At 38.9% G+C, this 25,549-nt stretch overlaps 1 protein-coding gene across 1 annotated transcript in view; it reads right to left on the reverse strand.

The window, feature by feature from the left end:
* The window catches only part of AZI2 (5-azacytidine induced 2), a 37,991-nt gene that overhangs the window by 12,151 nt on the left and 291 nt on the right, over positions 1 to 25,549 (reverse strand). The window contains exons 2-6 of the mRNA XM_019536198.1: positions 17,344 to 17,573; positions 13,906 to 14,031; positions 13,463 to 13,562; positions 11,334 to 11,482; positions 6,841 to 6,902 (exon numbers count right to left, since the gene is read on the reverse strand). Of these exons, the coding sequence (XP_019391743.1) occupies positions 6,841 to 6,902; positions 11,334 to 11,482; positions 13,463 to 13,562; positions 13,906 to 14,031; positions 17,344 to 17,568 (662 nt within the window). The 5' untranslated portion in view covers positions 17,569 to 17,573. The remainder of the gene's footprint in view (positions 1 to 6,840; positions 6,903 to 11,333; positions 11,483 to 13,462; positions 13,563 to 13,905; positions 14,032 to 17,343; positions 17,574 to 25,549) is intronic.

The following is a 25,549-nucleotide window of genomic DNA, read 5'->3' on the forward strand; positions in this document are numbered from 1 at the left end:
GCTGCTCAGAGCCTGGCTGGCAACTGGAGTGTGGCTTTGGCTGGCCAGGCTCTGGTTTTGAATGGTGCATGCTGCCCCCATGTGTACCTCTCTGCTTTTTTTTGCGCAGGCAGGATTTTTGTTTTGACCCCTGGACATTGGGGTCACTACCCCCCCCCCCCTGCTGCTCCTTTGCAGCACGGAGAAGAGCTGAGCGTGTGCTATGTGGCTACATACTGCATGGCCATGTTCATCTCGACCCAGCCCCTGCATACATGGTACTGGACTCTTAAATTCTGTGCATTCTAGTCTTAACACACAACTAAAGCAATCATTGCAAAGTGCCCAATTAAGCAAAAGACTAAATACATTACAGTCTAAGTTTTACCACTTGAAATGAGCAAAAATCCTGCTGTAAAATCAATATCTTGCAAAAGAAAAACAACTTCTACACATTACTTACTAATGTATACAACAGAAACAAAAGTGATATCGGGGAAAAAAAGGCAAACACTTAGTTTGTGGCTTACATTATCATTCATGCTTAACTTATATTAAAGTTCATGTCAGTGCGTTTACATGATTTTCCCAAAATTAAATATCTGGCATTTCAAACTTGGTACATTAATCTTTACAAAACTTACTGTGCCAGAGTGAATGACCAAACTGAACACTTAGCCCAACCAAATTAAAATAATTCAACTAAAGTGTTTTATATACAACTAGGCTGGCAAATGTTGAATATAAATCCATGTCACAAGTCCTCTTGTTGGTAGAGAACAGAAGAGGGGAAAGAAAAAAAAAAGAAGCGAAATAGCACAATTAGACTGTTCTGTCCTATAAAAATGTGTTATTTCTGGTTGTTATTAACTGCTCAAGTCAATATGAAAGAGTCTGACTTACTGAATGGCCAGAAAACAAGAAAAAAATGTCACACAAAGGTACATGAAAGATGTCAGCAGCATAGGAATGGCACAGGATGCTCAAGACAGCTTCCATTCATAGGAGCACTGGCAACTTTTAATTCCCACTGCAATCACACAGCCACATCAAGTCAAGTTTTTTGGCCCCACATCCCTGTCAGCACCGAGGGCACTTGCCTGTTGTCCCTCCCTAAATATGCCACTTCATGGTATTGATTATGAAGAACTAGAAAACTATTCAGAGTATTTAGTACAAATTAAAATTACACTTAATGCCCTGCTAAACCACCATATTTCAAGATCAATTCTATGGACCTGGTTTTCAGAAGAACTCCACTGCACCTTCAGTAACTAGATTCTATTGGTTAATATTGGAAGTTATGACCCCATTTCATAAAATCACTATATGCTTATAGAACATACGTAACTTTTAAATGAGATTTCATTTAAAATGATTCAAGAAAAAAAAACCTTATTAGGAGGAATTTCTGGATTCATGGGTTTTTTCCCCCCCCTTTTGCTTTAAAAAATAGAAATGAAAGTACTACAGTTTTCACTTCATTTCAGCCCTACATTAGCTGAGTGTCAGCAACATCAGAGGCTATCAACACATAAGCACTGACAGCAAGTAAACTTATCCTAAATTTGTGGATAGCTGCTGCAGAATTTGTGACACCTAGAAAGCAGGACTCAGTAATTTATTACAGCTTGCTAAGCCTATTTTTATAAAGAACAAATTGTATGAAAAAAGTCTTCATTTAGTCAGACTGTCTTAGAAAGCAAATAAATGCCCCTTCAGAAGTATCAAGCATCAAAATATATTTATTTGTAAATAAAATAGCTCAAAATCTGCCAGAGACCAAACGCAATATTTTCAGAAGGGTTGATGGGCTAGTTGTACAAGAGGACTTGTGGTACCTATAGAAACAGAACAAGGGGGTTTAAGCATTGAACGCCTATACTTCCATACCAAAATACGTCTGTAGATCATGCCTTCCAACAGGGTCACCCCCATATTTGGATGTTTACCCTGTTGACAAGTAATTTTCCTCTGGATGTAAATGCATAATGTGGCACTTTATACATCATCACCGCTTTCAAGTCCATTAACTTTCTTCCTGATGCTTAAGTGTTCTCAATATACACGGTCACTATAATCACCGAACATCAGTAGCGACTATAAACGTAACATTTCTTGTTTATTTTTTTTGATATGATGCATTTTAATATAATACAAAATGCTTAGTGTGGATTAAATATTTATTAAATTATACACCCCACTATTAAAACTGCACTGTAAAACTGCATTGTGTGTAAACATTTATGAAATAAACTAATACCTTATATTAGTAAAATATTCCTCTAGCCAAAAAGTCATAAATCATTTTACAAAAATATTACTTAAAAGATCGTACCATCAACATTAACAGTTTAAGTCAACAGCAGGCTGGATTTGCAAACCAGATATTATAAAGTCAGATGTGCAGGCTGTTGAAAAGTGTGAAATAAATTACTTCCCAGAAAAAATTAGTTAACAGCAAGTGCTCTCCCCCATAAACAAATGAGTTGCTTGCTACAGTAAGTGTTACACAAAAGGAACCTATCTAAGTGCGAAGCCTTACTCCACTGTTCAGTGCTGTACATTTTATATGAATTGCAATAGGCATTCACATTACAATATAAAACTACACTGCACATGCTATTTCATACAGAGGACTGCTACCTGAAGCTGCTTTTTAAACTAAATTTACTAGACTGAAGGTTAGGTAACTGCTTTATCTTGAGATAACACCTCTCATCAGACATGCAAGACTTACTATCAAGCTGCAATGGAAACCACAAGGAAAAAAAAAAAAGTGCAAGGTATCTATCCAGTTAAGATGAAAGAGAAGTAACACTAGTCTGCATGTAGTGTATACTATATTACAGATCAAATAAAAGAAGCACATTTAGGCTTATTCTCTCTCTAAATGATGTGTTTCCTTCTCTTTTGACTGCCACAAAAGGATGCAGCTCCAAAATGTCTTACTAAGTACTACTCCTCCCTCTTGTGGAAAGAAGGTAAAGTGTGTGAGGGTTATAGGACATAAATAACATTATGGACTGTTGGATGTGCAACCACTACCTTTCTATACACCCAAACATTTTTTAAAGAACATTTTCCAAATTATTTTTTTTTAACTCAAGCCCACAAATCAAATCAATCAATCAGTCAATCAATAAATATCACACCTATCTGAGCAGCACAGAGTTTAAGATTGGTAATATATGCTGATAACTTTTCCTGTTTCAATGGCCAAAACATTTTTCTGATTTGCCAACATTTTTCAAGAGACTGACCACTACTTTTTTTTGAGTGAATAAAAGCAATCATTTAGATTTTCCATTTTTCTCCCAACTTGCTGCAGATGATCAACGTAGTACAGACTGGCAGAAGTAAGAATAGGATGGATTTCTATATTCACTGCTAGCTACCTCCATTCTGCAAAAATCCATCCTGAAGGTATCAAAGTGCCACAGATTACCCACTAACGCAGTAAACTGCAACACTTGATAGCAGCACACTTTCATCAACAGCTGTTTCTGTAGTACTGGAAAAAAAAAAAAAGATTCAGATCTCCTGACACCTCTATTATTGCTACACTGAATGAGATCCCTTCACCCTTTTAATGCCTTCAAGCATCTACTCTGGTCTCTGGAAAGGATAGGAACAGTCAGAAAATGTCTCAGGCCTCTCAATCTACAGCCTAAATTACCATAATGTGTTCCTTACAGGGCTAACCACAAAAGTCATTTAAGATTCAGCCAATGTAAAATGTAGCAACTCATCTTTTTTTATAGAACCAGTTACCATTAGTGCATTATGGCAAGCATACACACTGGCTTCAATCCATTTCCCAGGAAGATGCATGATGTTCTTCTCTATAAAGCCTACTATTCATTTGGAGTCTAGTTAACCAAGAGGATCTAGTTAACATCCTCTGTGTCTCCCACTTTTGAGATGAAGATTTCTAGATGCAAAATTCTGGCTTTATGTATAGAGCAAGATGCTTTTCCTTTTGCTCAAAAGTTGGTTTTACCTTTTTGATAAAACTAAATGAAAGACTATGGGTGGCTCTCAGTGTTGCATAACATGATCATCACACACCTGTAACTCGTGATGTGCTCAGCAGCCATAGTGTTTTGTACATCACTGACGCAGACACAAAGAACGTTTTGTTTACTGTTACCACGGATGACATTTTTCCCTTATCTTTTCCTTAACTTTTTTAAATACATCAGAAGCAGGAAGCCAGCTAGAGGATCAATGGGACCATTAGACCACCATGGTGCAAAAGGCGCACTCAGAGACGATAAGGCTGCAGCAGAGAAGCTGAACGAGTCTTTGCATCAATGTTTACTGCAGATGAGACTGAGCAAATTCTCATGCCAGATCAATCCTTTCTAGTTTGCAGATGATACCCATTTATTTCCATGTAGTCAAGTTTGAAACTGATGGAAAGAAGCTGCAGAAAGATCTCACCAAGCTAACTGAGAGAACTGAAAAAATGGCAGATGAATGTAATGTTGACAAGTGGAAGGTAACACACCTAGGGAAAAAATAACCTCAAACTATACGTACACAATGCTAGATTCTGAACTAGCTGTTACAACTTGTGAAAGAAACCTTAGAGTCACTGCACTCAGCTCAGTGTGCGGTGGCAACCAGGAACAAACAGTAAGATGTTGGGTATCATTAAGAATGGAACTGAAAGCAAAACGGTCAACATGATCGTGTGATATGCCCACTTCTTGAATACTGTGTGCCACTGTAGTCCCCATGTCTCAAACAGGATGTAGTAGAATTAGAAAAGGTACAGAGAAAGACAACCAAAATCATCAGGAGCCTGGAGCTAAAAATCTAAAGAAAAAAAAACTAGGATTCTTCAGTTTGGAAAGGAGATGGTAGATGGGGGATATGACAGAGGTCTATAAAAATCAAGAAGGGGGTAGACCAAATAAACAGGGAACTGTTGTTCACCAAGTCCCAGAATACTAGAACAAGGGGGCACCCGCTGAAATTAGTGGGCAACAGGTTTAAGAACTAACAAGATAAAGTACTTCTTTTACACATGTAGTTAACTTCTAGAATTCACTGCCATAGGAGGTAGGCGAGGCAGGTAGCATAGCCAGGATTTAAAAGAGACTGGATAAATTCACAGATGATAGATCTACTAATGGCTAGTAAACAGAATAGATGAAAACGTTTCCTCTGGCATCCCTAGCCAAATAAATGGTGGATACTAGGGAGGGTACTGAAAAGGGATAGATCACTCTAGAGATATCTGGTTAGATGCTCTCCATCTACAGCAGTATTTCCCAACCTTGTCCACCCCAAGGCACATTTAGGTTAATAAAAGTTTTTTACAGTATCCTTGTTAAGGTATTCCCCATCCCCATAGCACACCTGTTTATTTCTGATGAAAGTTTCTCTCATAAGGTTACTCTGCTTTGCATTTTCTTTCTGCAACCTCTTAAAAAAAGTCCCTGCCTTTGTTTATGTAAGTTGAGTGCCTAGTAGAAAGGTGGTGTTTCAGCTTACTTGGGACCACAGATTCATTTGATAATTTTTCTCTGCACATTAAGCTCTTGGGCATAGGAGATGAAGTGACACCACACCAGAAAAAAAAAAATTCCAAGTAGTCTTCATTACACTGCCTGGTCAGTGACTTCATCTTCTTAATTGAAGGTTCTCTTTACGCAGAGTTGCTACGTGAAACTTCAGATGATGAGATCTTCTTCAAGAATTTCTCCATTTTTAAAAAGTCAAACTGACACAAAGACAATACTATAAGAGTACTCTGGCCACATAATGAAAAGTAAAAGCAGAAGAAGCACACCCACAGTACGTATATTACAAGCTGCACTCAAGCCTGAGAGCACCATGCGCTGAAACGAATGGCATGAACTGAAAGCCGAGAGGCTTGTGAACTGCATGTCCCCAGCAGCCAACACATGGGCAGTAGATTCATTTCTACATTAGCTTTAAGTAAATAACCTTTATACCCGAAATAAACTATTTCTCCTTCACAAACAGCTACCAGCAGTTCTAAAATTCCTGCAGCACACTAGGGAGCTCTTCGCAGCACAGTGGTTGAAAAGCACTGATCTCTAGCATTCTCTTCTGCCACTGTCAGAAACAGGCTACTGGGTGGGAAGCCATTAGTCTGCTGCAGTATAGCACTTATTTTCTTACCTTGTCATCAGCATGGCTCTAGAGGATGTTCAGTATCCTTCTTCTACTGCCACCTGTCCTCAGACATCACAGTCTCCCTGCTATCCTATGCTCCCTCATTCAGATACTTTACTTACTTACCTAATACCCCAACTCAATAATTCAGAAGAAATTAGCCAAGGAAACCAACTTCTGAATAAAAGCTTCATGATCTCATGTTGGCTGCTCAATAGTAAATGCAATAAAATTCAACTCCTATTCGCTAAATTCAAAAACACCCAAATATGTATAATGCTGCAGTTAATAGAACCACATATCCCACTCCAGCACACTATGTTTTGAAGCCATTAATAAATTCAGAATCACCATTCCAGTTTACAGAGCTCTCCATAGACTGCTATACCCCAAACATTCAACTTGATAGCCTCTGGTAATTCCCCACTTACTCAAATCAACTCTGATATGACTAAAAAGGCCAATGGTAATTAACTTCTGTCATTTGTACACTAGCCAGAAGACGATATCTTCCTTTCTGGCTTGGAGATCAGGTCAGTACTACTATTCATTCTAATTTATCAACATGGAAAAGCTAAAGGGGTTTTTTTTGTTAAATATGAAACATGGTCAAACCTAAGTATATGCAAATGAATTCAACTCAGAGATCCCCTTTGCATTTATGTTCACTGCATTTCTAAACAAACACTAGTGACAAAAAGACAGTACCTCTGAAAGTTTCGCCTTTGAATGAGGTCTCCATTAAACTGATTTCCTTCCTGAGCCTTGTTCTGAAAATACAAAACACAGATTAATTCAGTCCAACATTACAGAGTAACAAAAGCAAAGCCATTTATCTGGCATAAATCTTAGTAGAATGAGGGTCTTCATTTTCAAACTTTGGGAGGGAAAGTTCAAACAGAAACCGAAGCATCACATGTTGTAACAGAAGCTGGTGAAAATAAATACTGAAGTTCCTACCAAAGTTGTGGTTATCTGCATTTGTGTTTTGGGAAGAGGAATCAATTCTGAGAACGTTGAATAAACTGCAATAACACCATCCCACTCTGAATTTTTCAAAAAAGTTAAGGGTAGAGGTTTCTTTCTAAAAGAGTAATGCTTAAAATCTCATTTATGAGAGAAACCTCTAAGGCCTCATTAACATTATTTCTGCAAGAACAATAAATCAGAGAAACACAAGTGGCAACTAAACAGCCTGAGCACTATTTGCTAGCACCACCTTACAAAACTGTCAATTCTACAAATCAGAAACACTGAGATGCTTCAAAGAACCTGCACTTTTCCCCACCCCTACTCAAGTTTGCAACTTAGTAAAACAAGTCTCATTGGTTGCAAAAAGTCATCTTGTTGTTTTTAAAAGGCTTGAACCTAATTTTCAGGTTCCTAGTTTTATAGTCTTTGCCCATAAAGTTCACAATAACCTTCTTAAATGAACTGAAAAATATAATGACTTTTTGTGTGTGTGTGAACTGTTTTCATACAACATAGGTTTTATCCCAGGAAGAACCATTAAAATATTTTTAAATATAATATTAGCCCTTTATAGTGCAAACCTGTTTAAAATGAAGCACACAAGTAGTTTCACTGAAGTCACTGGGACCATTTATACTTGAGAACTTAGGGTTCACAAGCTGAAATGCCTGCCTGTTCAAGCATTTGCAGGATCAGGGGCTTAAGTTTTACCATTTTGCTGGCCTATAGCAGTGTAAAACTGAAATACAAGACAACATTACAGTTTTGCATAATTCAGTCTAAAAAAAGAGATACACTAGTAAGCACAAATTGAATGTAAGAACTTGCAACACTGTGCTCTCAGGCTGATTTAACAGTGTTCTTTTGGAAGAAGAAGGCGCTCTTTTTTGTACTTTACAATAGGGGGGCTGGAGTGGCACAGGCACTAAGGTGCACAGTTGACAGCCCAGAAATTGCAAGTTCAAGGCCACAGCAGAAGCAAACCAATTTTAACACTATTATAGGATACTACATGTAACATAACGAAGTTGCCTCCTAAAACTATGGAGCCATACAATATTATACCAAGTATTTCCTACTCAACAGTACCTATCAGTTGAATTGATATAAAAGTTCCATTTGTCCTATGCTGTATCAGTGGCACAGTTACATTAGTTCAGCGTGATCAGCAGAGTACTATAAAAGCTTAATTTATCCACTGAATCACCAATTATTTATATAGCTATTATTAAATTATCTCCAAAAACTATTTTAAAAATTGCATGTAAGAAACAATATTTTGGGTTTGTTAAATATACAAAGCTATCTGGAAAAGCTCTTATAAAAACGGACATAAATGAAAACCCATCACCAAAGGAAAGTTAACAGTAAAACTCTCAACCTGAGGGAATCTGATTTCTTGACTACCATCTAGTGGAGAAAGACTATACTTCAGAATGTTGAGGCAAAAATGTATCATACTTTCAGTAACAAGTCTCAAGGGCACTTAACATTAAACCAAGTTACATTCCCAGAAAAAGGATCAATGGCAGCAAATCAGACTGCCTATCAGAATGCTGTCGAACCACCTATAAGAGGTTTTCAATCTTTTTGGATAAGTTGAAACCGGTGGTGAGATGCAGAGTCGGGGGGAGGGAGGGTAGGCCCTGGCCGAAGGCGGAGCGGCAGCAGGTCCCGCATGCAAGCTTCCCCCACCCCACATCAGGCAGGCAGCACCTGTGCAGCAGCACGGGATGGTGCATAGCGGCACTCTGTCCCTACTCGTTCCCCCTAGGGCCTTCTTAAGTACCCCCAGACCTATATACCCATAGGCAGGCAAGGCTCTTTGTGTAGATGCAATATCTTTTCCACCTACTCAGTTGGTCCTTACCAGCTGAAGTCAAATTGAATTTCCATAAATATTAAAACAATAGGAAATTCAAAATATGGACAAAATTAAGTTAGCATGCCCTCTTTAGGACAAAGAACTTCAATACCGTTTCATCCGCATCTTGCATTTAGCTGCATTTCATTTTAATAACAGGAACACACAGCTACATTTAGAATATATGCAGCAAAGAAAGCTCTCTGCACATGTGCTACACAGCTGAAGGGGATGTGGCTGAATCCATTGCCATAATCTTGGATACCAGGATGCTCTGAGCTCATCAGTTGGTCAGTATAGGGTCTGGCCAGAGCCCCTGCTTTCGCACAGTTCTAGGCCAGGGGAAGGGAAAACAGCAGCAGCACACACTCTGGGATCTGCAAAAGCTTTAAGACAACCAGTAACTACTTAATCTAATATAAATATTGTAAAGTAAACCTTTTTAAAAGGTTAAAAAAAAATAAATAAAAAAGCTATATTTTGGACTCTTTTAAAAAGAGTTAGATAACACTGAACTAACATAGTTATACTGTCTGTTTGTTACAGCAGTTTAGTCCTCTTGCTATACCACTGGCATAGCACTGGACAAACAGAACATTTACATCAGTTCACCTGATATGCACTCAGGCAGGAAATACTCAAAATGGTCCAGTTTTAGGACACAGCTTTTGGACAGGATATTGCATGTAATGAACAATGTTAAAATCAGGTTTTAGTTTGATAATTGTTCTATTCTAAATCTTTTTTCAAGACTTTAAAATATGGAAGCTGTATTTTGGACCACGATGTTCTGAAAAGTCTTAGAGTAACTGACTTCAGCACATCTAAGAGAATGAGCATGAATTACTACACAAGGCTTCAACTGCTTGAACCTGAATCAAAGTTCTAACAGAGGAGCTTGGTTGGTTTTGGCTGTCTAGATGAGAAAAACAGGGTCTTAGTACAATAAAATACATAGAGTACAGTAGGAATATATAAAAGCAGTATCATTCATATCCAACTGGTTTACAGTGTTACCCACTTAAGGACAACCTACACAACTGATTGCAGAATCAGTGTCCTTTAAAGTAAGCCACAGTGAATAGCTGGAGCACCTCAAAGGTCCCAGGTAGCTTTTTGCTGCAGCTTTGTATAATCACCAGTTACTTTGCCAATGCTCACCTTTGTAGGTGATAAGAACCCTAACCCTGTGAAGTATCCAGTTTCTACTGTATTACTTTTATTTCTATAGACTTTTCTAAAATAGCCAGATAGTGTAGTAAGGACTGCCTTAAAAAGCCATGAAGAAAGACTAATTTGGTCTTCAGAGCAGGATTTGCAAAGCATTCAGTGAAAGAGGACAAAGAGGCTATACACTGAATAACGAGAGAACAAAACATTGGAGTGCTACTGACTCAGTGAGCACCAGCTACCCTGTGCTTTCAAAAAAGCAAAAGTCCTATGAAAAAATGTGTGACCACATGGATTACTACTCCATCATAATGCACGTATCCAAATTAAGTTTGCAGAAGAAGCCTTAATTCTGATGTGTGCCGTCTCACCCATGTAACTCTGCACTGCAGCAGGTTCACTTGTATGTACATTATCCCCACAGGGCAAGTCAGTTCACTATTAGAAGCAAGGGAGACCCAAGAATGCCCAATACATAGAGAGACTTCAGAAATTTTAGGTGCTTAAGTAGTCTCTACTGGCCATGTATGAACTTGATTTTTCAAAAAACTAAACTTAGCCGAATCTGGGGGGGATTTTCACGGGGATGACTGAAGACCTCTAACACAAAGGCTCTCTATCAAATTTCAAGCTCTTACCCCTCAACAAGTAGGTACTACGACTATTCAAAGCAAAAGGCACGTCGCACTTTAAAAAGGAACAAGACATTTCCTCTAGCACCACTCTCAGAAATGGATTAAACTTTCTGGGTGAATTATCTGGAAAATTCCAAGCTAAGGCAGACAAGTCAGCATGTAAAATTTCAGCCTGAACATTTAACATTTGTCATAGTTACCATGACAAACTTTTATAGTATCTGAAAAAAAGGCTTTACACTGGGCAATGTCAGGCAACACAACAGACCTGCTACCAATACCTCGAATACTGCATTGTTTTCAAGAGGTAAATACTTCTATATCTATATGTTTATTACATTCTATGTTCTATATGTTTATTACATTTTACAAATAAAAGGCATTCCTTTTTCTTCTGTAATATGTATGATAAATACAAATCTATTTTTTCCCCATAGATTTCTCACGTAAAAGGGAGGACGGGTAGAATGTTGAGATTCCATATTATAAACAATAATACCAGCCTAATCTTAAAACCTATTATAAGACATTAATATTCAAATTCTAGAATGCAGCAGTACCTTCTGCACAAATTTTTGTAGTTCCTTTCTGAGACTGTTGCATTCTTTCTTCAGTTTTTCTAGATCCTGTTCCAAATTGTGCACTTTTAGGTCACTATTCAGCTTCTCTATTTCCCAGCTAGATGAGGAACAGTTTAGATTTCTCATCACTATAAGAAAAGCAATAAAGATTGATTGCAACCCTTAATATAAAGCTTGAGAATTAAGTCAGTGTCATCATACAGGTTGAATACCCACACAAGTCAAAAAGGAATCAGATTCTTATTCTGTTTTCATTAATGAGAAGTCAGTTTAAAAAAATGTAAGTGCCCCCTCTTTAATAACACACACACACACGTCAGTTAATCAACGTTCATGATTCCTCATCTCCTTTTATTCCCCCATATCTAATACTTCTTGTACAAGGAACTTATTTTGCATGGCTCAGAAAATAGCACCTTACAGCCCCATGTCCCTTTAATTTATTTCACAATATTTTCCAGCATAAGTGATGGAGAAGCTCATAAATGTCTTAATGCAAACACAGATTGAAAGACTAGAAAATAAGAAAGGACTCAAAGCAGGTCTAGTATCAAATAACAGTTGGAGTTAAAATGTGCAAATCAAGTGTGCAATCTTGCATACAGGCAACAACATCTGAAAATATGAACCTATTCCCTGTTAGTTTTACACAATGCTAAAATTTACTAGACGTTCTTCCCAATTACATTTAATGGGCAACCCCAAACAGAAGTGCAAAAGATGCTACTGAGCAAAAAAAGTTAAATAAACCAGATAGAACATGCCTCGATTTCAAAAGAGGGGAAAAAAAGGAAACTATACAAACTATCCAGGTACCTTACATAAATTAGCTAATAAAAGCATATTCTTCTCTGAACCCCGAGATCATCCTAATATCAATTCAGTTCTTGACAAAATACTACAAAATGAAGCATTCTGACAATATAGTACTCCCATAGCAAGAACACTTATCAGAATAAGCAAACACAGAAGATAGAATCTGAAGAGATTTTGAATTAAGTTTCTAAACAGAATTATCATAATGTGAAGAAAAATCATTTGCATATAGTAAGACAACTCATTAGGGTGGGATTTAAACTATCACTCTGCAAACTACCTTTTTTAAAAGCATATCCTACTATCCTCTTAGCTTTTCAAAATAAGGTAGTATGGTCCAGGCATGGAAGATATAAAGTCTTCAAGATTTCATGTATATGCCATTTGTACTTGGGATTTAGCCTTCATAATGTCTGTGTAGAATCTGAAACCTCGGACACATACATATCTTCCTATGCCTCAACTTTAAAAACATAAGGTGTTTTTACCTTGTTCTCTTCCTCACCTTACATTATTTAAAAAATATAAAAGTTCTTGAAAAGAGTTAACTGCCTCATCATAATGCACCCTACAAACTATTCTCCTTTTGATTTGTAAAAGACTTATGCATCATTCCCCAGAATGGTGAAGAAAATGACCTGTTATTCTGGTTTATAAATATACTTTATAAATAAGACTCTTCCCTGGCAATATAAGTAGTATTAGGATAAAACCAAAACAATTTTGTATCTCTCTAATTTGATACCTTCATTTCTAAAACTTACTAGTATTTCAGTATAACTTCCTGAAACAAGATCTTGCAAAAAACCAAGAAAGAGCTACTGTATCCACAACTGTTACAAATGATTTAAGATTAGATGCTATGAGCAAATGTATATTTAGAAAGGAGAAATTGATTAAAAACACTACCTGACATTTTTTATAGTCCCATCACCATGGAATTTCTCAAGCTTATTTTAACACGTGTTTCTAGAAAGATACCATACCTATTTAACAGTTACAGTATGTATTTACTTCTGCTCTTCATTTAAAGAAGTTATTGAAAAAATGGAGGCAGTGAATATGTGGCATGCCTATCTCAGCTCTCACTTGGAAGCTGCTTGTAATGCAACAAGCCAGTGTGAAAATTAACATATGTAGAAACGTACAACATGCTAACTGAACATTGTCCCTTAGAGTGGACTACGCTGTCAGGCTCAGCAAAGGAATCCCAGCTCTGTTAAAAGCTCCTGATGTTCTGACCTGCATATGCTGACACATTTACTGTCAAAGCAGAATAACCAAAAGCATACCCTGTTGAGTTTCCACTTCAGTTCTTAGCTGTAGAAGCTCTACTTCTTTGGACTGCAATTGCTCGTTCAAGATTTTCAAGGATTCTGCATTCTCTTTTACCTAGTTCAAGAAAAGCTTGTCAAGACTTGTGATACAGAGTCTATCAGTTCCGTTTCTTTACAGCAAACAGTTAAAATACCCGAACGCTGTTTTTGGACTGGTTGCAATGTAAAATCTAGGTCAACAAGAAAAAAGGTACATGCAATATAAAACCATTCAGTGTTCATTTGTATGCATGACTACACCAAAGTGCATTTGACGTTGCTATAAAAGCCTAAACAAGTGACAACATGCAAGTTTGCAACAAATAAAAAGAATCCAAAACTCCCTCTATTATACAATTAAAGTGCTAGCAGTAAATATATGTCATACATCAATTAACTCATTACCTAAATGGACATACCATTTTATCCAGTTTGCTTTTCAAATTCTCCCTGTCAATGCAGGCTTCTCGATAGGCCTGATAGGCCTTGTTTACTTGCTCACATCCAACTGAGCGGGTTTCTTCTTCCAATCGGGAACCAAGGAGCTAAAGTTTAAGAAGCAAAAGAAATAATCTTTATCTGAATACTTTAACATTCCGCATTTACTTAGCAAACCATCGTTCTATATTAAAACTAAAGGCATAGTTTCATATTATGGGCCACTAACTCATGTCATATATATTTTTTATGAAACAAAAACTGTAGAAAGCAACTATTTATCTAGTCTTATCTATTCACGCTAGTCTCATGCCAGCCCCTTCCATGCCAAGAATGCAGCTGCTGAGTCAGCAGGCAAAGCAATTGAGTTTATAGATAGGAAAAGAGAGAGAAAGAGCTTATGCATGCACAAGTACATACAAGCTGGAAGGTCAGGGTGTAGAAATCTATTTATAACAAATCTCAAAATACAAGGTTTACAGGCCAGTTATCAGTCTCTTGAACTTTCAAAGAAGCATATGCTTTGGAAGTACAAACTGGGCACAGAAGCACCGATATTTCTGTAAAAGCACTTAACAGGAGGAGAACTTGGTTTGCAAGAAAACAACATCCAGATAACTGAATAGATTCTTTGGCCTGTAATTAAAGTTAGATGAGATGATAATAAGGGTCCCTTTGGGATCTTAAAAATCTTTTAAAAGGTGATAACTGGGTTAAGTACTGGACAGCTCTTTCCTTAGAGAAAAAATTCCAAAAAAAATAAGAATAAAAAAAAATAAATAAATCAGAATATTTATTTTCTCATGTTTAGATTATTTGGGAAAATAACCTATACTAATACTGTCCTTGCTGTGACAAGAAGTAGCTGATCTGTCAATTCAACAGTTAACTAAGATTGCACAAACCCATTAATTTGTGGTAGCTATTTTCTGGGTCAATCCAACCAATGTGGGTATGTGCACATACCTAGATGGCTGTTACTCAAGGATTCAAGAGTTTACTGTTAGGTACTCAAAAATACTGAAAATTAATTTGCAAATATGGATAGCATTAATCTTGCTTTAAAACAGAATCGTGTATGCATGCAACCCAAGCCCAGAACAGCCCTGCAAGAACAGCTTTATATAAAACATTTTGTATCATACTACCAGGAGCATACCTAAACATAACTGTCTTTAAAACAGACTCTTCATATGCACGTAAACAATTCAGAACAAACTAGTGACATTTTATGGACTGTTCCAACTCTTAAATGACTTCATACTAGCACCCCAGGTCTATAAAACCAAAAAATACAGTTATCTATTTTGGACTTGTTGGTAGAAGCTCTTAAGAACAGGTGTTAAATGTGACGTGCTAGTTCTCTGAGGTTGCACATTCTAGAGTATTTGTTCAAACTTAGCAATTTGAAGGTAAACTTGGATTCAAGTTTTCCTCCTCCTGACCCATGTCAGAAGGTAACAGGAAAGCAATCACATGCAAGAAACTTCTCCCCATGCTTTTTTATTTTGCCTGCTTTGTAACTTTATAGTGGACAATGCATTTAAATGTTTCTATTCTTTCAATTGCTTAAGTACACTCTTTAATTCTTCATTAGTAAAACACACTTCATCCAGAACTTTAAGAACAGTATCTAAATGTAAGTACAGTAAAAATTGCCTTAACTGGCACTTTACAAGCTGGCATGCTGCATTAACTGGCACACCAACTTTAAAGTGAAAGTGAAACCAGAAGTGGCCACTATGGCGCTTCCAGTTTTGCCGAGTCCCCACAGCCAAGGGCAAAGCAGCCTGCACAGCCGAGCCCTCAAGGCCTGGGGCATGTCAGCCTGCGTGGGGCCCACCACCCTGTCCCTTGGAGCCTGTGGGAGGGTCAGCGATGCCATGGATGTGGCAAGAGAAGCAGCAGCCCAAACAGGCAAAGATGCCTGTTTGGGCCTCTCAATTAACAAGCATATTTTGTTATCTGGACCCCCCCATTCCCCATGGATTTATTTATATAAATCTATAAATAAACTATTTTAACCATACTTGTACCCAAACTTTGAAATTTAAAACTCAAAGACAAAAGGGATGACAGAATATTTCTCACCATTCAGTTATCCTAGCCACCAAAATAGATTGAGCACATCCAAACGAGCGCAGCCATGCGGTATGTGACACCACAAAGAGGGCTAAAGCACCACATACTGCACAATCTGGTGTTCTCTGCACTACAAGGATGCACTGCCCATACATGCATTGCTCCGCTTTTTTTCTCCGTGGATTTTTTGCCCCCTGGATATCCAGGGTCCCCCCTGCCCCCCCGGGGGTACGTGCAGCGGAGCCAGCCCCACCTACACAAGCCTGCATTAGAAAAAAGAGCAGGGTGGAGCTGGGCTTCTCTCCGCTGCAGCAGCTGCTGCCTCCTGTTGCGGGGGAGGGCAGGGTCTGTGGACCCAGGTCCCTGGCCCTGCAGCCCTGGCAGCTGGAGGGCCCCCTTCTGGAAGGGGTGGGAGGGCACTGAGGAACACAAACATGACTGGGAGGGTTGTGGGGGGAAGGAGGGGGAGTAAAGGGCCTTTCATTTTAATCACAGATTCCATGGTTTTTGTCAGAGAAAACCAGGATCCCTGCTTGTCAGGCAGATGTTTCCAAGGCCCAGATTTCATGGCTAAGGGACAGATAAACCATGCCAAGGCTTCTTTGGAGCAGGATCGTATAAACCTAAACTGGAGCTAGACTTCCCCAATTTAGACTGGAAAAATAATTGGGAAACCCAAGAAAAATGTACACTTGGAGTAGCTTCAGAAGGATAGCATTGGCTCCCCTTCCCCCTTTGAAGCCTATCCAAGTCTCCCGCAAACCAGAAGGTAATAATAAGTGACCTCCCTCATCTACCTCATGCTGTTTAGAAGGAAGTAAGAAAGCACAACTGAAATGAAAAGACTAGGGGTATAGACTATAGACAGATGTAACAATTGTAACAGTATGAAAGGATACTGATCTGTTCTGATGCAACTTTTATGTGTGCATTTTTCTGTAGAGATACAGGCAGAGCAAAACTGTTCCAACTTTAGTCTGCTTCATTCAGGGTTAATTTGGTTAATTTTTAATATAGCAGGATCATACAGATGTAACAACTACATCGCAACAGCTGCTGTGTGCTCTCACGCAGCAGCTCCTCTCCCCTTTTAAAGTAGCAAAAGTTTGTCCGTTCTCTATAAATCAAGGAGAACTAGACTGCATCAGAGAAAAGTAAAAGATATTTCTTTAGGGACTAAGCATACTAAAAAAATCTTACAATGAAATAGTATTCTTATCTAAAGATTTAAGGGTTAATTGTATTCCAACACGACTCATCCATTTCATTATTCATTCAAAAATATCAAGGACGAATTAGTCTCATCATTACAAGGAAATAGGTGCAATATTTTTTACCTTTTCTTCTAAGACCCTTACTCTTTTTTTTAATACTGAGTTCTCCTTCTCAGTCTCCTTTAGTCGTTTCTTGATATCTTCATAAGCAGTAACAAGGGCAAAATGCGAAGCAACAGACTCATCTCCCGTATACACTGAAATAGGAATATCTGCATCTCTTCTACGAGCACTGTCTGCTTTTTCATGTTTCAAAATATATATGTCATCTTCTCCTGGCTCATCCATGACAGCTGTTTTAAAGAAAGAGATAATACTGTTAAAAGATACACATATCAAAAGCAGCAACAGGTCAGAAGCCCAAAGGTTTCTGCAAGATATTTTTTATTTAAGTCTTGTCTTGTTACTTATCATGACACCTTATATTTAGAGAGAACAAGAAATCCATTTTTCATAAAAATGCTCATGTTATTATGGAAACGCCCAACTACATCCACACTTTTCATGCCATATTAAGCCTTATAAATATCAGCTTTGATTATTTGCTGTGTTTTTCTTGCAGAGTCTTAAACATACGAACAAGATTATACAAAGATAATGAACCATAAACTTCTAAATGCTGTTCATGAAAACTTGTATATTCCAAGTAATAACTGCTGGAACTTTTGCAAGTCAACAAAAAAAATTGAACTTTAATCAATTTAAAGACTATAAGAACTTGTGTAACACTAAAATACCAGACTGTCAGCATCAAGAGGAAAGTTTTTTTATTTTTGCCCAAGGAACTCTTATTCTTGAAAAATATACTGACACCTTTTCCCTGCTACAACCACAAATACATATCCATTAACAAATTCAAAAGTAAAAATATTTATTACAGTCCTTTTATTTAACTGAGTGGCCACAGTAGATAGGGGAACAATTCCTGATTTTGTAACTGGGTGAAGAGAGACATACTTACATAATGCAATGCAAAAATTATTCTAGCATACATGGAAAAATTGGCAGTTGCTAAGCTAGGTAAAGAATATCTCCCTAACAGAATGTGGATTCCATCTACGTAACAAATGAAAGATACTTTTTTCCAAGAATATGTATTATCCTCAACTGGTGAGCTTTACAATGCAGGTGCCTCTGGCTCATACTGGAAAGTTCACTAAGCCAGAAAGATTGGCAACTGTCATTCTACTAGACAAAGGATGAAAAGCTGAGCTTGGAATCACCTTCAGTATATGTATCACAGGCACTTGAACCAAAATTAAAAAACAAAAAGTCTAGTACCTCTGTTAATACATAGTATATTCACGAATAGCCATGTGTCTTAGGGCAAAGTAACCATGAACACATTGATCCTTCACAACATGAAAAAGGCATAAGTGAGGTTCCAAAGCATACATCAGAGTACTAACACACATGAATAGGAAATAGTGCCAAAAATGTCATATCAGCTGTTTTGAATATAGAGTCAAACTAACAGCAAGATATACAAAGAGAAAGTTCAATTAACAACTCATTATGTTTGAAAAATGACCACACGATGCACCAATGAAAGACTTTTCAAAGTCTTTTTGTGTTTTTATAATTTAACATTACAGAACTGAAACAAGTATTAGCATATATTCAGAAGACAGCTGCAGGCATACTTTGCAGGGCAGGAAAGAAACCTCTCTAAGATATTGCTTTTGTAAAAATGATCACTACTGTTATTTTAATTGTGCTAGGCATTGTAAAATACAACTACAATGGCACTGTCAACATCTCAAAACAGGTTACAATCTAATGTTAGAAATATCTGTCAAAAGACTGACAAAACATGGCACAGAAGGGAAGAGAAAGGAATAGAGAAGGGAATAAAAGGGAAGAGAAAGGAAAGGGTAACCAAAAAAATCCCCTGCAACACATGAAGTTGTGGCATATGCTGCTTAATTTTTATGCAAAATAATTTCAAGGAATTGATTTAGGTCTGTTTCTGGACCCAAGATTACCATCTTTCTACTGAAACTGTCAAAAAGTGCTATCTGTACAAAAGTGTACAGCATGCAGTCCTCAGTAAGAAAGGTAGCAAGATGATAGATTCATTTTGCAGTGGACAACTGACCCAAAACTCAGTTGTGACATGCATCTGTTACTGCTATCCAGATCAGTTTGGGATAGAAAAAGAATCAAAGCTAAGTATCAATTTGACATTACTGAAGATATTGGAATAATCAGTTGCTGAGATTATAGAACAGCTATGCGTTATGTGACTGCCTATTATTTCTTGAGAAAGATTTAAAATTAGACCCAGGTGCTAACCCCAGGCACATACCAAGATCTTATTAAAAGCACGTAAGAACTACATGCCCATACCAAAGACAAGATTTGGGCTTTACACTCTAGGATTAGCTTTGTTATAAAAACTACTGATGAAACAACACTACTCCCCCTCAGCATGAAAAAGTCTATGCTCTGAAGCCATTTTATTTTCATGGGAAAGCTTAGGCTGGAGATAAAATTGGGCTGGAGACCCCTGCAAGGCTTTTTTTAAGTAATGAAAAAATAAAATGGAATTAAACATATCTACAAAGCTCTTGCATGGAAATTTAGTGATACAACTTTACTGCAGTAGTAGTGAAATGACTCACAATCTCGTTACTCTATTATTTTTTAAGATAGTGTTGGAAGATTTGATGTGTGAACAGACAAGTCACTGGAATGTTCCTAGGTGATATCAGGGATCCAGGTTTTCTGTTTGCCATGGAAAAATGCAGATTTTTTCCTTCAAAACGAAAAAAAAAAAGCATGGATTTTCTAATTTACAGGAGAAAGATGCAGGAAACCACGGATTTCTGTGTGCACGTGGGCAGAACCTGCAAGGGGCTGTTTGGGGCTGAGGGAGTGGGTGCCATGCCCATGTGTGGTGTGTGCAGACACCTGTACATGGCCAGCAATGCAGCCAGGCAGCAACGGAGAACAGCTCCAGCAGCTGCCTGCAAATTAAGTCTAGGGTTGGGGGCGAGGAGGGGCAGGGCGATATAGATGATGTGGGATGGTGGAGGAGGGGGACACTGGCTGGGGGGGCTCCCCTCTGGCTGGGCTGGAGGTGGATTGTGGGTTGGAAGTGAGGGACACTGGCAGGGCCAGTGGCTGCAGGTTGGGAGTGAAGGGCAATGACATGTGCAGAGGCAGCGCACTGGCATAAAAGGGCTGCTCAGTGCAACAGAGCAGTGGGGCAAAGACAGCTGCAGCTAGACCTGCGTCCTGGTGAGTGAAGGGGATAGAGGAAGCTCTGATTTTCTATGATTAAGAACAACCAAAACTGAATGCCAAAATATATAGATATTCAGAATTTATTTTATTATAATGATTGAGGCACAGTAGGCTTCCAAATAGCTTTAAAATTGTAAAGCTATCAATAAGACATCATGTTCAACTGATTCCTATATGCATACTGCCGTCTCACAATCTTGGAAAACAAACACAGATTTGGGGGTTTTAATAAGAGAATTTTGAAGTTTTAATTAGAAAACCTAGGATTTTTGAACAGAGAAAACTAGAAGCCCTGGTGATTGTACATGCATTAGTCACTATTTTCAAACCACAGTCCACGAACCATTTGGCGGTGTACAGAGTGCTTGCTGGAGGTCACTAGAGAATGTATTCATCCCACAATTTCCACTCACTGTGTATAGTGGTTACATTTAATGAAACAAGCTACAACATGATAATTTCCCCAGGTCAACAACTGCTCTAACTGCTATACAGCTGTTGATAACCAGTGGGTGAAGCGGTGATGCACACAATTAAGACCCCAAAAGAGTTTCTCGGTTGAGTGGTCCATAATGCAAAAGAGTAGAAAGCACTTGAACCAAATACTTCCGCTGAATCCACTGTTGTACAGAACCACAAAAATTTAAATCAGGGCTGGAAGGGACCTAATACAGCAGTTCGTTCAATAGAAGGTAATTTCTGCCTAAACACCCCAGGCACTCGGATAATTAACCACTCGGAGAGTTCAAAAGTTCTTCTGAACTTCCAAACTAAAACTTCTTTTGATGTAATTTAAGTTCTTTACTTCTTGTCCTGCCCCCAGTGGAAAGGAAAAATAGTGATTAGTCTCCTTTCTAACAACCCCATCTGGAGTTGAAGCTGTATTTTCCTGCCCCTTCTTTTCCCTCCCCACAAGTCTTCTCTTCTTCAGACTAAATAAGAAAAGAAATGGGAATTTATTCTAACTTTTCTAACTTGTCTGCAAATAAAAACTGACTTAGCTTTTCTAGCACTAATTCACATACCAGGGAAGTCCAAACCTTTTTTTGGCCATGGCACAAATGCATGTTAAGTTTATATCAAATTTCAGAATAATGTACAATTAACAGAAAACATCTACCTTGTGTTCTTTTTCAAACAGTTTCACAGATATTAGTCAACAACAACATGCGAGTATTTTTAAGTAAAATAAACATTTTACAGACAAGGAAACTAAAAAAGAGCTTAGGTGAAGTGCTTCAGACAATAATCGTATCTCCTCTCTCTCTCAGCCTTCATTTTACTAAATAAGACTGGCACTGCATTCTCCTGATTATGCTAGAAGCCCTTCCATGGCTCATTTCAGTTTGAATTCATCTTTCTGGAGTGGAAGGAACTAGAATTGTGCAAAGTATTGCCATATAAGGTAATAACATGATCTCATAAAAAAATGAGTCCTTTCCTACCTCTACTAGAAATACCTTGCATGATCTACCCTACTTTTTACCTCTTCAAGAGCTGCAATGGTCGTGGGTCATGATTACATTGTGATCAACTAATACACGCAGGTCTGTCTCTCCCTCTGTCAGTTCCAGCCGCCAAGCTCCCAATTCACAGCGGAAAACTTTGCTGCTAATCACTACATACATACGCAAATTCCCACTTCATTCTGTCACATTTCATTTCTAGTACTCTAGTCCGCAAGGTCCTTCCTCTCTCATATGTCTCAATTCTGTAACATCAGCAAGATTTCATTACAATACTTCTATTAAGTAATACCAGCCCCAAATCTGATCCCTGCATATGTTTTTTTCAGCAGGCCATGATCTCCTTTTCTAGTCAGCTCCTTATTCACCTAACAGCTCTTCTACCAAACCCCATTCTAACCAATAATTTATTTCTCAAATGACATTATATCAGATGCTTTTCATCTTCTACAGTTTGAGGCCATTGCTCAAACTGTCTTACCCCTATGATTACAGCAGAAAGTTCATCTCATTCTTTCTATAATCACCCTTCAGGTATTTGAAGACAGCTATCAAATCCCCTCCTCAGACTTCTGTTCTCCAAACTAAACCCTAGTTCCTTCAGCCTTTCCTCTTAAGTCTTGGCTTCCAGGCTCCTAATCATTTTTGTCACCCTGCATTGGACTCTTTCCGAATTGTCCATATCCTTCTCAAAGCGTGGGGCCCAAAACCGGGTACAGTACTCCAAGTGAACCCCGACCAGCTCTGAAGAGAGTGGAAGAATCATTTCCCTTTATCTGCAAGTGACACTGCTGTTGGCCTGTTTTGCAACAACAGTACACTGTTGCCCCATATTCAGCTTATGGTCTACTATAACCCCCAGATCCTCGTTTGCAGTACTGAAGCCTAGCTAGTCATTCCCCAGTCTATATTTCAGCATGCACACACCCCAACTGCAGGACTAGGCACTTGTCCCTGTGAATTTCATCTGGTTGATTTCAGAATATTTCTTCCACTTATAAATGTCATTTGAGATTCTAGCCCTGTTCTCTGGAGTGTCTGCAACTCCACCCAGCTTAGTGTTATCCGTAAACTTGCTAAATGCGTACTCAGTCCCATCATCTAGATCAGTGGTTCCCAACGTCTGGCTCACCGGCCAAATGCAGCCCATGGAGCCATCACGTCTGGCCCTCATGGAGTAGGAAATGTGCCAGCAGGGGAGTGATGGTCATTGATGCAGTCACCCTTCCTCCCACCAAATTCCCAAACCCCAAGGCCTGCACTGCTGGTTGTATCCCAGCCACACCCCATTTCCCCATTTTTCCCCGTGGGGCTGGGTTTTGGCTGGGCTGCCCTGTGCCCCTACTCTGCATGGCTGGATCTAGCCCATGGATGGATGTGGCACTGCTCATCTAATCTAGATCATTAATGATGATATTAAACAATAGCAGACAAAGGACACACCCTGGGAAACCCCACTTGATATATCTCCTCCCAGCTAGACAATGAACCATTGATGCCTACTCTTTGAGCAAAATGATCCAACCAGTTAGTTATGTATTCATCTTACAGTACTTTTGTCTAGTCTATATTTCCTTAGTTTGTTAATGAGACTGAGTGTCAGAAGTCTTGCTGAAGTCTAAGCATTTCATCAACTGGTCTCTCCTAATCTACAGAACTTGTCACCATAACGAAAGGAAATGAGGTTGGTCAGGCATGACTTGCTTTGGGGGAAACTCATGTTAGTTATTCTTGATCACCCTGTTCTCCTGCAGGTATTTCACAATCAATTCCTTGAGGACCTGCTCCATGATCTTTCCAGACATTGAGGTCAGACTGGCTGTAATTCCTGAGATCCTCCTTCTTCCCTTTGTTAAAGGAAGGCACCCCTTTTCCAATTATCCAGGACCTCACCCAACCTTTAGGAGCTCTTGCAGAGGAAAGCTGAAGGCTCCAAAATTATCTCAGCCAATTCCTTCAGTACCCTAAGGTACACACTACCTGGCCCCACCAATTTGAAAGCAGTTATATGGCACCATCCCCAATCTGTCAGTTGTATTATAAATGCTCGCTACTGGAATTGCAATATCATGTGCTAGTTCTTTAGGACCTGGGATGGAGATTAACCTTTGCACCTGAACTCAAACACATTAAACTCTTTAAGTTTTGCTTTCTCTGTGGATGTGGCAGTTTCCTGTTCCATAATCATTGAGCATCCCGCCTTTCTCCCCCTGTCTACGTCACCACCCATATTCACTTAGTTTTTGGTCTATAAATAGATTATCTTTCATCTTGATCCTGATCTTGACAGCTATACTAATATCTTTATATTAGCACATTTTCCTCTTTCTTTGTTTTCTTCTTCTAAGGCTAAAGAACCTTTTACTATTTAGTTTCTTTTGCAAAGATGTAACAATTTGACTTCTGGCAAGTCTAACCTTCCTTCCTTTCACTCTCCTGTTGTAAAAAAAAATAAATAAAAAAAATCAGCCTTTTTTTCTGCTCAGCTTTTTATTCCACTCCTTACAGGATCTCTGCTCATCTGTACCACCATTTTTGAGATGATTATTCATTCAGTTAAAACCTGGAGCCCTTCCCTACATGTTTTCTCCCACTGCTTAAAATTAAAGTTCCAGACAGCTTCTTTCCCACCTTTAATCTAAAAAAAAAAAAAAAAAAAAAAAAAAATCACAGATGACCTCCACATTTAAAATATTACTGAAGTTAAGTGAGCTGAAGGGCACATGATATTTCCTTAACTACTCAACATCTGCCCTTTTAAAAAGAAAAGGTATGGTTATCAACCGTTTTTAAAAATATCCTTGTATTTAACATAAACTATCAACTTGTTACCACTAGATGCAAGGTTATTTATTAACAGCCATAATATCACTTCTCACTGGTTCTGCAGTTAGGTGGTAGAGAAATCACCTCCATGAATACCTGGACTCCACACTATCAGCAGCTTTTGCTTTCTAATCTATTTCTAGGAAAATAAGTGACACAATTCTGGTAGCAACTCTCTCCCTAGCACCATTACTGAGCTGCCCAGCTTCATCTAAGTCTGTTACACGCTCAGCAGATCACCTTTCAGCCTGTGCCTAAAGCGATCTGGACCCAAACAAATGCTCTGGCTGCAAAAGCTTCAGCACCCTTGGGTGTGCAAACACAATGCACAGGAGAGAGCAAGAGCCGTCGTACCCATGGGGTTAAAAGCATTTGGGTCTTCCTCAGTAATTTGCAACAGAGAATTTGCTTTAGTACTTGTAGTAAAAAAGAGTCAAAGCCAATCCCTGGCATTTTCCAAGGGCGCCTCTAGCCTATGGAGACCAAGAGCCATCGGCCCCCACCTCTTCCCTGCCTCAGGCAAACGCGACGCCCGCGGCCCTGGCAGCCCAGGCACTGCGGGCTCCGGGCGCCTCGCACCTCGCTCGTGCGTCGCCGGGGCTGGCTCCTACCTGCAGCACGGAGCCGGCAGCACTGGTGCCTGCGCTCCGGCCCGGCCCCCTCGCCGCTCTGCGGCCGCATCCCCGAGCCCGTCGCACCCCTGCCAGCGGCCCGGCCCCGGCCCCGGC

The sequence above is a fragment of the Crocodylus porosus genome, unplaced genomic scaffold, assembly GCF_001723895.1.
Source record: "Crocodylus porosus isolate Cpor-Errol unplaced genomic scaffold, CroPor_comp1, whole genome shotgun sequence".
In the NCBI taxonomy this organism is placed as follows: Eukaryota; Metazoa; Chordata; order Crocodylia; family Crocodylidae; genus Crocodylus; species Crocodylus porosus.